Here is a 13,884-nt window from a genome sequence, read left to right as displayed (position 1 = left end):
TCTAAGCTGCAACTAAGGAAAAAAAAATTACAAAGATGAAAAATTCATAACTCATAGTTAAACATCATAACATTGTATTTTTCGTAGTTTCATATTTTCTGTTGTTTTCATAGACAAAACACTCTAAATTATTTCCACTATCCAGCAACTTTAAACTGATTATGTTTGAATTATTAAAGCAGCTGAGTGAGATTTTCTGTCTTGGCTCCGAAGGTAGGCATGAAATATATAAAACTTGATTTTTGCAATATTTATTTTTGTAGTGCACGTAACGCTCCGAAAGTTTAAAAAGCACTTACAGGCAAAACACAAGGTCAAGAGATCAAAATATGAAGCTAAAACTATTAAACAGGATAATGACTCCAACTGATCTTCTTAAAGAAAATGTAAGGTTCCTTTGTTTTTAACGTTTTTTAACAGCTGTACTTAAACATATAAAAGTTGTTTCATCTTCTCATATATTTTTTCATTTGAACATATTATTAAGGGTTTTCTTTAAATTTCCAGAATAATTTGAAATGCAAAAATATAATTAAAAAAGGGGTACATTTTATATTTTAAAGTTTTTGTATGATTACTATTTTTCTGAGTGTATAACATATTTTATACATTGGAATATTGAATAATCTACATTTTCTAAAAACCTATAATTGCTCAAATAACAAAACACAATATGTCCTCTCAAACATGACAGTTCAAGTATTTAAACCCAACAAATACAATGTGTTTTATGTAGTATTATAACTGTAAATCTACAGTGTAAAAATAGGACGAGACTGCATCATCGTATTTACATTTTTCAGTATTTTGTTTCATCAAAATTCTTTTTAAAAAACAGTTTCATTTCAGGTATAAAAAATAGCACATTGATTTTATATAACCTTTTAAAAACTGTGGACAAATGTATTGTTAAATACTCCCTTTACAAAATAAAGTAGCAGAACAATGGATCACTTACACTCTCAGTTGCAGACCAATCTGTCTATTTCAGCGGCAACATCAGCAGGAAGATTATTAGCTAAAACAATACCTTCCATACTGCCGTCTTTCTTCCAGCCCCTGCAGGCGGTGCTGTCAAAGAATCAGAGCTTTAGTTTCAGTCTATGATTTATGTCATCAGGCAAATGAGAAGTGTAAGCCCTACAGCGCTGTTTACAGACTTTCCACTTTTCTCAGACTCTATTCTTAAGTGTGCATGTGCCTTTAAAGCACTCACAGAGAAAAAAAAACCCACATGCATTTCTTACATGAATAAATCTGTTAACAGCTGTCTAACATATGTACCATGTCTGATTCAATCAAGTGTCCAAACTTTCCTGATTGATGAGGCGGTAGTGTCGGCAGCTATTTCAGTACTGTGCAAAACAAAATGGCTTCATTTTTGTCTGATGATAATTTCAGTCTGTCACCACAAGGGGAAACTCACTTTTCCCCCCACTTTACTTCTTTCTACCTAATGTGGATAATGCCATAGCATTAGCAAAAAAACCTACCCTTGCATAATGCTGAGTTTTTAACACCAAAGGACAAATAAAAGCAGAATAAATTTCCTCCCATGGAGAAAAAAACTCAAAAGGAGAACTGCTTTATTTTTACGGTTGCAGTCATGTTCAAATTTTTATGATTCACTCACCCATGTTCTATTTCTGACCTCTGTGCCTGCAGGATCACCCCTGGGGGAGGGTGTGAGCATAGGAAAGTGCCACCCCACTCACCTGTGCCTGCTGACAGCCTCTAAGCCGAAGCATCTTGTGCTCAACCTCAAACATGGCTCTGGCAGTCTGGATCCTCCTCACCTGTGCCGTGGCTTTCAGCAACATTTCTCCATCATCACAGGGTAGGTACTGCAGTTCAACACCGCACATTATGTGTAGCTATGGCTCTGCACAGGCAGTGAAAAGCGTGTTTTTTCTTCATCCAGGATTAAGATGCTACAATAGTCTTGGTTTATATCTACAGCGGTATCTGCAGAGGAGTCTGTTATGTTTGCTGTTTTGACTGCATTTTCAGTTTATTCAAAATGAGGATTTTAAACCAGTTATGATCTACACATTTTCTAATATGTTGGCAGCGAGTGGCTTGCTGGACGTGCTAGAAATGCTACATCTGATTAAACAAGTGTCTCTTGTAGCAGAGAAAGTGAGAGTGTTAGCGAGGTGGAAAGTGCATGTGAGAATGTCAATAGAATTTCATGTCATCTTGATTTCAGTTGTAGCGTGGTAGGAGAATGGGGGGGGGGGGGGGGGTGTCTGTGCATGTAATGGTGCCATATGTGTGACCTCCTTGAATGTGCCATGCATCAAAAGATATTACATTTTGCGTCTGTGTCGGTGTTGGCCGGTGTAAATTCAGCAGTGGGTGACCTGGTTGGGCTAAAGTGATGCTGGAGGGTGTGTGTGTCTGAGCTGGAGGATGTGCACGAGGGAAGGAGCATGGATTACTGAAGGAGGGGTTGTTGGGTGTCCTGTTAGTGGCCTACCACATGGATAGGAGCACACCATCTGCTGTAAGCTATCAGTCTGCTCGGTGCCAACAAGCTTCTGACAACTAATAGGAGGAGGAGCTTCATTGGGACCCAGTCACCACAGGGAGGAACTAGTGTTGAGATGTTTAGTTAAAAAATATGCAACCAAGAGGTTATAAAAAAACACATATTGGAATGATTTGAAGAAGCATTTCTAATTTGCATGTTTTTCCATCCTGAATTGTTTTTTTATCGTTGGCTTTTATTTCATTCCACACATTTGCCCTCTGGCTTTATGTTGCTTTTTGTTTGCATGTATGTGGGTGGGCTTGTTTATATGAAAAGAAGCCTCCAAATATCTTTTTAGCCTGGCACTCTGGGACTTTTATTAATACATTAATAATCAATTGACTTGCATCCGTTCTTCGCCCCAAATCATAAGCACAACATTCCTCCGCTGGACGAAGTAGAAGAAAAAAAACACTTCTTTCTTTATATTCTTTCACTTAAGCTTTCCCTTTTTTATTTAGATGAAACCTCATGCAAACCCACTGTGTTTAGCTGCTCATAATGATGCCAGTAATAATTTGGCAGAAATTGCTTCCCCTCTATTGTACTGTGACCAGAGAAGCAGAAGAAAAAAGAATAAAAAATAGAACAAGGGATGTACGTCCTAACGGAGAAAAAGCAGAGTTTTGATGTGATGAGAGCTTTGGAAGTCTGTCTCAAACTAATCAAAGCCCGCTTAAAAATGTACATGAGCATCCCACATGGCTTAACTGTCTAATGTGTGCTTTGCTCGCCCTCACAGTGCTGACTAATCTCCCACCTTTTAACCTCACTCTGCTCTTGGCTCCACATTTTAATATTTACCCAAATTCCAACACATTTATTCTCCTCGTTAAACAGCTCTTTATCGCAAATGGTCTTAACCAGCATGAGCTCTGAACACATTCTTTGTTTCATAATCCTCATCTCAAATGGGGAATACACAGTATATCCCTACAATTCACTGGATAATTTGTTAGGATTTTTTTAAAATGCAACAAAAACATAAACGTAAAAAACTATGAATTATAAATGTCCACACTTATGTATGTGAATAGAGAATGCTGTGTACAGAATCGACATCCCCTCCACCTTCGTGGGGGGTTGGGTCACAGACATACTGATGTGCATACCTTGACAAACTTAATACCCCACTGATTCCACACAAAGCTTGTGAATGAAGCCTCTTCAGACTCGCTGCTGCTGATCTGAAAGTCCATTAGGCTTGCTTAATGTGGCAAGGATTGCAGGCAGCTGCGCTGTACGTGATGAAGCCCTGACACAGAAACTTCATTTAGCAAAGTGAAAGCATTTGTGTGCATGTGTGTTAACATTTTTGTGCAGCAGTGGTGGCAGCAAAACTATTAAAATTCTATTTGTAGGTCTTTAATTTTATGGTTTCGGAATGTGTAAGTATTCTCAAGACTGCATGCACAATGTGCACTTGAATGCATATGAATATGTGCATGGGAGACAGTGAGTGTGCAGGTTTCGGTGTTTACATGTTCAGGTGTGAGTTGTGTGTGTACTGTGCCACTCACATGGATGCCAGTGCCAGCTGACAGGCTGAATCTGTTCTCATCTCCACTGTATTTAAGCCTTTGCTCTTGGATCAGTCGTGTGGAAAAGGCCCCTGGCCCTTAAGTGAACAGGCAGACATTTTTATCTGTCTGCTCCTCCGCTCTCCTGCCTTTTTTTTCTGCTATGCCTGTTCCCCTGAACAAGAGCAGTTATTTTAGGATGGAGGTCTAGCTGTTTTACACATCTTCTCAACAAAGTGCCTCATCTCTCGACTGCCCTTGGATGGTGACAGTTTGTCTGAATACAGACTTATTTCAGTATGTTATTTTGCTCTCTACAAGCCAGGGATGGGCTGTTATTTTTTTTCTTTACTCAAAGGGCCTCGTGAAGAATTAACTGTATCTGTGCGAGTCTGCTAAGCCAAGGATGTAATGCGGATTCCTGATTATATTACACACCCATGCTTTGTGAACTTATAGTTTTACTGCTTTTTGATATTTGAAAAAACTGAAGGTATTTATGTTGACTGAGAAGGCAAATTATTGGGCTATGTTTGCAATCTGCAGTCATTTTAAATATTACATTTAGCAATTTCCTGTAAGTTTTGTTATTTAATTCTTACCACAACCAAGTGGTATATCTTTGCCACTTATATCTTTGCAAGTTTTTACTGCTATTTATGGTTTCTACTTGCAAAACACGTGGCCGTTGAAAGCACATTGCAAGTTAAGCCAGGTTAAGTTTTTACCAATCAGGGACTCAGATTTGGTTTGACGAATGGATAACATCCCTTTTAATTCATGGAAGTGCCAACCTTTTTGAAAATTGATCATAGAGGAGAAATAATAATTGCCGGTATTATATTGCACCAAGTCTTTCATTTATCGAATCGAGCTGTGAAAGAAAAAGCCTGGAGCAAGATTAACTAAATTTTGCACTGCTTCAACAAGCTTCAACTCCAAGCCTCTTCCAACTGTAGCGGGTGGACATGCGCTGGTAAACCATAGTAACAGAAGCCCCCCCTCCCGCTTTTTTAGTGTGAACACTATAGGAACATGCAAAACGGCAGTCTCTGAGCATGCCATCCCATGCCTGGTGTAAAGTAGAGAAATTTGTCAATTTTACCAGTGACAACCCCCTAATGTCGACTGATGTGCCTCTGTTCCTAAAAGGGCACTTATAACGCGTGAACAAATATTGTTTTGTCATGAGATCCCTGTTATTAGAGTAACAAATAGTAACCTGACATTGAACAGAAACTACCTTCCTCAGACATTCTGCTTCTGCTAGATTTCATAGTTACACACCACATATGTCCACCACCCTTTGGCATTTCCAGTGTTTTGTGTAAATGTTGCATTTCATTATTCAAAAACATGTTGGCTCTGAACATAATCCAAACAGCGATTCTTGTTGCCACCATGCTGTAATTGGAAAAACAGTTGAGTAATATATGAAAGTAATATCCTGTAGACAGGGTTGTTATAAGCTGTCGACTCCCTGTTTTCTTCTCATTGCTTCTACCTGCTGCACCTGCTGGTGCTAACATTGGGCTGATTTATTATTTCTAATTAATCCTACATGGTGCCTTTATTGTTATGATCAGGATCAGTTATGTTTGATTCAAATCTCATCGAGTATTGAACTCATATAGGAATATAAAAAAGTATATAGGTTTTGACTTAAAAAGTGGTACACTGCATCGTTGTATTAAAGTTCCATTCCGATCATCTTTTGATCCATTGTAAAAGTGCTCCCAGTGGCCTTTTAATTATGATGATGCCATTTTTAGGCAAATCAAGAAACCTGTCTGGTTTGCTAGGACACATTTCCTTTGGAGCGGCAGGAGTTCATTAGAAATTCTCCTCTGAGTTTTGGGTGGAACTGTTTTGCAGAGTGAGTCTGCTCCCATTCCCTATCATCCCTTCGTTAACAAACTCTTTTGCTAGCTTACAGCATCTCACAACTCCAACCTCACATTATCAGTGCAACTAAAATAGCGAGCAGTATTGGAGCTATCCAGCCGTTTTTAGCCAGATGCCTGCTTGGGTGAGAAAAACAAAGACATCCTGTCACGGTCTTAGCTGCTTTTGAGTTGTTCTTTTGCTGGCTGCTTTACTTCTGAATAGGTGCATCTGGTTTTATTTGGCTAATAATGTCACAGGTATTTAGGGAGCCCTCAAAATGTCACTGGTGTTGAAATGTTCTGTTGGATTCTGGTGTCATGCATTCAAGTCCCTGTGATTAGAGCATCTTGTTGACTCACCTTCCTGCATTTGGGTCCTTGGTGTTTGCCATCATTCATGAATGGATCTACGGTACTTGTGTGCAAGTGGATGCATCAGAATGGAGTGGAACAGGGAGCTTGTAGCCCACTGATTGTAGCTCCTACATCACAGCTACAGCCTTTTTCTAACAACTTTTTTTTTAATCTGACTCTGATTCACAGCAATTTGAATGAAGAAATATTTAAATACAATTTAAAGCTTGTACATGTCCTCCATCATAAAAACAATGCCTTAAGAACATGTTAAAACACCAATAACACAATTTTCATCATTGTGGGATACTAATGGGTGACTTTGATGTAGAATAAAATTGGATTATATTTACCAAAAACACATTTTTAAAAATGTTTTTTTTCCAATCAGAAATTATGTGTTTTTGAAGTTAACTAATCATTATATTTAGCTCCAACTACTGTACTCTCTGACAATTTGCAATCAAGTGTTAGATATATATAGTTTCTTTTTACTATTAATACGTGACCATTTTTGCGTGTATTTTTACTTTTTCTACATCTCTGAGTTCTGGTGGGTGACTACCGTAGACATAAATAATGTTAGTACCAGCAACTCCTCCTCTTTGCTGGCTTTTTCTCTTGTGGCCCCTCCTCCCATTAACTATTCATCCAACTTTGTTTTTGTCTCATGTTTTTTTTTAGTCTTCCCAAGCCACCCTACTTGAGATTAACCCCACTGCCTTATCCCATGATCTGTTTTCCTTCCCTTACCCTGAGCCCACCATCTGTTAAGAGAACGCATTTCTTGTCATAGCCATTCTTCCCTCACTCTCCTTTCTCTTCTCTTTCTTTCTTCCCTCGTCCCTCTTTTGCTGCCCCCCCCCTCCAAGCCCCCAGTGCATGGGGTTGCTGTGCTCTTCAAAGCCCTTGGCTGCGAGCTGTAGATCACAGAGAGGCCTGTGTGAGTGAAAGGTTAATGGATGGCCTTTGAACATATATTGGGAATAGGGGGTGGGTGGGCAGAAGGAAAGGGAGGCCAAGGTGGAGCGGTGGTGTTTGTTCTCAAACCCCCCTTTGAAGATGACGCAGGTCACTCTCATGTGTCTGCACTTGTCATACAGGGGTTGTGTCGTTTTGTCGATTCATTTGTTCACAGCTGTGTTTGTGTATGTGCTAGTGCCTGTTTTTTTATGTTTGTGAATGTATGTGGGCTGGGGCATGCTAGCTTGTGTACATTGATTTGTGTAGCACAAACATCCTGCTAAAGAAAAGACTGGTGACCATGGTGCTGTTGCGGCCTTGTGATGGCTGGCCCTTTTTCTCTCAGGGATGTGTTGTGTAGCTTTGAGGTTTTGCAATCATAAAAGGCTGTATGTGAGCGTACTAAAGACTCCTGGTTGGAGTACGTGTGCATAAGTGCCAATGTGTGGTAAGTGACCCACATGCCTCTAAATATGTGTAGTAGCTTTTTATATTTTTTGTGGTCTGTGGATTGATTACTGGCAGCAGCTAAGACCAGCAGCCAAGGGCAAGCAGAGAACAGCAGAGAGGAAAATGCAGAGAGAAAAATAATGGGATCAGGAAAGAAAGATAGGAAAACTGGTACTGAGGGGTTGAGATGAGATGACATGCAGTCATGGAAGAGCAGAAAACAGGAAGGAAAGGTAAGGGAGAGATTTCATGGGTGTAATAAATTCAATGAGGGATTAAGGGATAGTGCAGAGGTGAAGAAGACAATACACAAAGTTCATCATACTGGAAGTGAAATAGATAACATGCAAGTGTTACACCAATTCAGCAGGGTTTCACATGCAAACAGGTTTTTAATTTTCCAGAAATGTAAAAAGAAAAGCTCCTCATAGACTTCATATTCTGGCAGCAGGTCAGTCAGCTCATGCGCAGAAACAATACTAGCAGACGCACGCTGTTTACATGTCTACAGCTTTTTAATTAGAGTATGTGAAGGTTAACTGTTTGTTTTTTTTTAAGGACCAACAGGACCTTGCTTTGACATTCATCTTTTTGAATGTCTGTTGATGCAACCCTCAACTTTTTCAAATGCATGCGCATGTCTCTGACAGCTGTCCCGCCCTCTCTCCTGCGCCGCTTCTGCCACTGACTTTTTCCTATAACAATCTTGTCAGTCTCCCACCATACTCTTCACTTTCTTCTCTGTGTTACTCTGCCTTGGCTCTATTCTTTTTCCACCCCTTTGGCGGTATCCTTGCAGCACCTGCAATTTTACTCCACCATGGTGTTTACATGAATTTCAAAGCCTAGATCTGACTCACTGTCTGCTGGGCTGCATGAGAGCACACAATACAGTTGTGCTGGACCTGCAGCAGTGCTTCTCTCCCCCGGGACAGGGAGAACAATTTATGCTGGATGAGGATCCTACTTTTAGACAGGCTGACTTTTATTTTGGGACTCTGCAGTTACTCACCATTTGGGCCATTTATTGCATAACTGGGGGCCAGGGTTAGCCATGAAGTGGTTCGACAAAACGAGCACGTCTTATCTGGTCTTTCTACTCAAATGTGTGTCTCTGTGTCTGAGTGTGTGATCATCTCAATGGCCATTTATTGCCCAATTTAATCTCTGTATTTCTCCGACTAGTTCCTAACAGGGCAAAGTTTTGTGCCAAGGTGCTTCTTGGGGTTGTATCCAAAAGAAGAAAGATTATTCCGAATGGTTGATCTGCTGTAAATAAGAACACATCCAGGGAGCTGAGCAGTAATTCAACTTAGTTAAAGACCAGGTCTGTCTTTAGAGTCTGTCTGCACTGAGTCTGTAACATTTCTTTCTGCTTCCTTTATGTTGGTAGCATTCAGCCTTCTTAAAGAACTTCCTCTTTTCTTGTGTTTTGCTGTACTTTTGTTTGAAGGCTTCGATCTTTCTTTGATGCTACTTTTTCCATTTCATTCCTCTCAGCGCCTATAACTCAGCTCCATCAGAGTGTCTGTGTGTCATTTTGGAGCCGTTTTGTGCTCTGACCTTAAAGCGAGGCTGGTGTCTCCCCATACAATCACTCCTCATCTTTTCTCCTGTCTCCCTGTAGCAGACAGGCGGAGGAGTCAGAACGGTTCAGAAAGGGTTCTCGCTTTGTAATCAGCGCTCCATCCTTCCATCCATACGCTCAAATGGACACACCGTCCCACAAGCTCACACAGCCTGAAAACTCGAAACGGTCATGTTAGGCCGTTGTGTTTGTCTCAAAGTGTCACTCTGTCACAACTTCTCAGCTTGAAGGCTGCCTAAATGTGACATTTCTGGCCGAATAGCCTCAGCTTGTCTGTGGTGACAGGCCACGCTCCAGCGAGTCATTACGCTAACTTGCAGTGCTAAATGAGTTGCTAAGATGCAGCGTTGGGCTGATAAAGTGTGTGAAGTTGTTCAGAATGATCTTAAGCTAAGGAGAATTTCCCATCTCTGAGACCTCCTAGTTTTGTCCAGTGACTGTAAAATTGCTTCTTTATCCCGATCAGCTATTTAGAAACCCTAAAGAGGACATTACTTTTGCCTGCAGTGTCACTGATGAGAGCACATGCAAAGATCAGCTGGAAATCTTTAATTTTCTGCTTCTATGTACATGAAAAAGAAGATAATTAGCTATTATCGCTAATGTCTTTAGCTAACTGCCTTTTAAAGATCGTGATTTAACAAAAACCCGCTCTTTAGCCATTTGACCAACAAATCTTGGCTAAAACTGTTTCTGGCACTGTGGTTATGTGCTGTGTTAATTGTTGGAATCAAGAGGCTGCTGCTGGAATAAACACAAGGGCTAAAAGGCGCCGATCACAATTTGGCCCCCCAAAAAAATTTTTCTGACCGTTAACAAGTCGACCACCAGCCCACACAGCTCCACAAAGCATAATCTCCTTTTTGAAACACGATTGTAACGTCTCTGCCAACGTGCAAGGCCAGAGATGGCGGAAGGCCTTTCGCCTAGTGACTGAGAAAACACAAACCAGAGCTTCAGTTAAAAGTCAAAATGTCAGAGTTGATAAAGTCGAGGTTTTCCGATGTTTAATTGCACATTAATGATGGAAAATATTATTTTAAGGAAAGATCGACTTTATCAGTTTTCAATGTGAAATATTATCTTTTCTTCTCCACACTGACCTTCCGTGTCAGTAAACATATGTAGGCTCTTTCAAGTTTTTAACATTTTGTAATGTTGTCTGAAGCAAAATTGATGTACGGTATTTTTTCTCCTCAGTCTGCAAATATTTCTCAGACAGTGACAGAAAAATCTTTGTAGTTGAGTGCAAACTTGAAAGAAAAGAGGACTGGAGTAAGTTTGAACAAATAAATGACCCTCAGACCATGAGAGGCAACATTTTCTGAGGGGTTGAGAAAGGCTGGAGAGCCTGGGTGCAGTTTTTTGTGTGCTTAAGGATAATTCGGCAGTGAACATTAACACATTCGTAGCTTCCTTTCAGTCAGACGGCAGCCTCCTCCTGTTTGTATGGCACAGCACAGTGACACACGCAGACATATGCGGAGAGAATGCCTTTTTTAGAGCACAGAATCCCACACTGGGGAAAATATTTTAAAATAAAAAAGCATACACACTAAAAACGCTGCCAGGAAAATAGGAGAGAAAGCCAGGAAGCCATGTTGAAGTCTTGGAGGCAGAAAGCTGGAACAGAACCCGAACCCATTGAAGCACCTCTGCAGAGACCTGCAAACAACTGTGCAGTGACACCTCTCATGGAGCCTGTTCTAATAAGAATAAAGAGGAAAACGTTCAAAGGAAATGAGCGCTAAGTTTGTGGAATACTTTCTAAATTCAAGCTTTTGTTCTGCCAAAATCACTTTAAACAAAGCACTCAGTGACAGATTAAAAAAACAAATATGTAAAATGGATATTTCCGTCTTTTTTTTTATTCAAGAAACAAAACAAAACAAAAAGCTTTTGCTTTTCATTTATTAAAAATAATTTAATTAGCCTAAAGTGTAACTAAAACCTTGAAGTGGGTCAGGATTTTTTTTTTACCTGCATAATGATGATTTTTTCTGTTCTCTGAATTTCTCTTTCTCCATACAAATAGCAGCTTTTGAGATGTGTTGAGTATCCACCTACATTTGTGTGTTACATGCATGTGCACAAATCCAGTAATAATAGAGAAAGAATGAGTGAGCAAAAACTAGTCTAGCTTGTGAGAAATAATGTTCTTGTCTAATGGTCCGAGCATCTATCCATCTTCAGGCTTTAATTACTGTGCGAGGATAATGAGTCAAATCCAATCAGTTCTGTCTCTTGCTCTTAATTTCGGATAGAGCTTTTATTTTGAAACCTGCCACTTCAGCCCCACGCGCCAGCTGCCCTAAATTGCCACCATGCTCCTGTCAGTTGTGTGCTTTTTTGTGTGAGAGACCTCTGACTCCTACAAACAACTCTATATATGCAAATCAGCATGCATAATTACAGGATTCGGTTGGCTTGTATCATTATCTGCCGATGTGCCTTTGCTGAGTATGTTTTGCGGATGGCAGATATTAACACAGTTTTATATCAAGGGAGATGAGTCATAGTCTCACAGTGAGGGGATTACATCCACCTAGACATATGGCTGCTGCTGAGAAAGACACTTCGTCATTCAGCTGTTATGACTCTGACAGGCAAAACTAAATGGCCAGTTTGTGCGTGTGTGTGTGGGGTGTGTGTATATGTGTGTGTGAGCTGCTTAAAGAGACACTGAAACCTTAATGGATTCCTGCAGAGTGAAGGACAATCGTAGCCCATGGCCAGTCCAAGCTTATCCTCTGCTCATCTCATCTCATCTCATCTCAGCTCAGAGCCAGCCGTGGCTCCAGTTAGGCCTTGGGCCATCTGGCTGACACTCACCATATATTCACATGTACATGCACATGCACACACACATATGCACGCACACACACACACACACACACACACTGTACATTCACTGAATAGCTTGGTTCTATGCCTGTTTGTGAATGTGCCATTTAGAAATGTCTGCATAAATGTAAGTTACAGCTGCCTGCATTTACACTGTGAAATCCACCTCAGCCCTGAAACTTGTCAGAAAGCGTGTACAGGTGTGAAATGTGTGGGTGTTAAACACAATGGGATGTGGCAGAGGCAGAGAACTGAAGGAGTGCCAGAGAAATGCTAGTTATCATATCTGCTGCCAACATTTAAGTGTTGTCTCTTAAAAATGGATGGACCCCAATTATTGCAAAATGTATGCTTTAACAGTTGGGCCAAAAACAGCCAAGCATAATATTTTAAGGTTCAGACGACTATATATTTGAATAAACCCTCATAAAGAAGAACTTAGTATTAAATTGAAAATTAACAAATGCTTCCTTCTCTCTTTAATGTACACAGATATGCATATGTTAATTTAGATTGGGGAAGAGGTAGAGTGGTTCACCTCTTATTGGAACATTTCATGTTCAGTTCCAGCCTTGCCTTTCCATGTGTCAAAGTGTCCTTGTCCTTGGTCAAGACACGACCCCACATTGCCCCTTATGGTTATAGGTTGGTGCCAGTGTTTGGCAGCGGCATCGCCATCACTGTGTGAATGTGTGTGTGCATGGGTGGATGAGACTGTAAAGCATTTTGGGCCTTCTAGGAAAGTATTAAATTGCTTTATAAGTATATATTTCTATTTAAGGAACATTGTCATGTTTCAAAGAGACTGTGGTGGAGTGGTCAACCTCTGATTGTCTTTGCTTGTCCATGTGTCAGAGTGTCTTTTGGCAAGACACTGAACCCCATATTTCTCCTGGTGGCCTATAGGTCCCTGCATTGCAGCCCCGCCACCATCAGTGTGCGTGGGTAAATGGTACGTGTGAGTCTGAACCACTTTGGGGTTTATTGAACACAAAAGAGCACCATATCAGTACACACAATGTTGGTGTCCATGTCAGAAGGCACAGAGAGTTTGCCACAAAAAACAGGGATGATTCCTTAAAGAATAGATTTACAGAATTGCCTTTTGTGCAGTTATTCAGGTTTTAACAGAACTCTTAAATTCTTGAGAGTGCTATTTCATTTTTTGTTCATTAGAATTTTAAAATGTATATATTGACCAGTAGAAATTGGAATCAACTGATTCACACTTGAAACTTTACATCTATTCTTACTGTTTCCATTCATCCATTCATTTTCTTCCACTCATTAGGGACTGGGTTATGGGGGAAGCAGTCTAAGCAAAAATGACCATCCTTTCTCCATTTGTGCTACCGGTCTAAACCAGTTTGAGTATTTTTAGAGCAAACGCTAGATGGTTAGCATGGGCTGCATGGTTAGCATGTATTGCATCAAGAATCAAAGTAATTGATAAAGCACTTTATCATAAAAGTCACATAAACTTACAAAAGTGTGCAAATTTGCTGGATTTTTGGAAAACAAGAATCTTCCTAGTGCTGTCATTAATCTAAATAATAAAGAAATAATTGCTTTTTCATACTTTAGTTGTGCAGCAGCCCTAACAGCTAAAACATTTCATCATGTACATTTAAAAATGTTTTGTCATTTTTCAGTTTGATAAACAAAGAAAAAACATGAGGGAGGCAAAAGTTGTTGATAGTGTTTAACTTAAAACAATTGAGGACGTTCTTCAGAGAAGTGGGGAAG

General features: G+C 40.1%; 1 protein-coding gene across 3 annotated transcripts in view; it reads left to right on the top strand.

Annotated features, from left to right (window-relative positions):
- Positions 1 to 13,884, top strand: part of adgrl1a (adhesion G protein-coupled receptor L1a) — a 97,348-nt gene that overhangs the window by 37,892 nt on the left and 45,572 nt on the right. For all 3 annotated transcript variants that reach the window (XM_011478090.4, XM_078951640.1, XM_078951641.1), the window contains one exon: positions 1,666 to 1,837. In XM_011478090.4, the coding sequence (XP_011476392.1) occupies positions 1,768 to 1,837 (70 nt within the window). In that variant the 5' untranslated portion in view covers positions 1,666 to 1,767. The remainder of the gene's footprint in view (positions 1 to 1,665; positions 1,838 to 13,884) is intronic.

This window comes from Oryzias latipes, chromosome 8 (assembly GCF_053564925.1).
Source record: "Oryzias latipes strain Hd-rR chromosome 8, Olatipes_Hd-rR_3.1".
Lineage (NCBI taxonomy): Eukaryota > Metazoa > Chordata > Actinopteri > Beloniformes > Adrianichthyidae > Oryzias > Oryzias latipes.
Note: the sequence above shows the minus strand (reverse complement) of the source record. Positions and strands in the feature narration are given on the sequence as shown.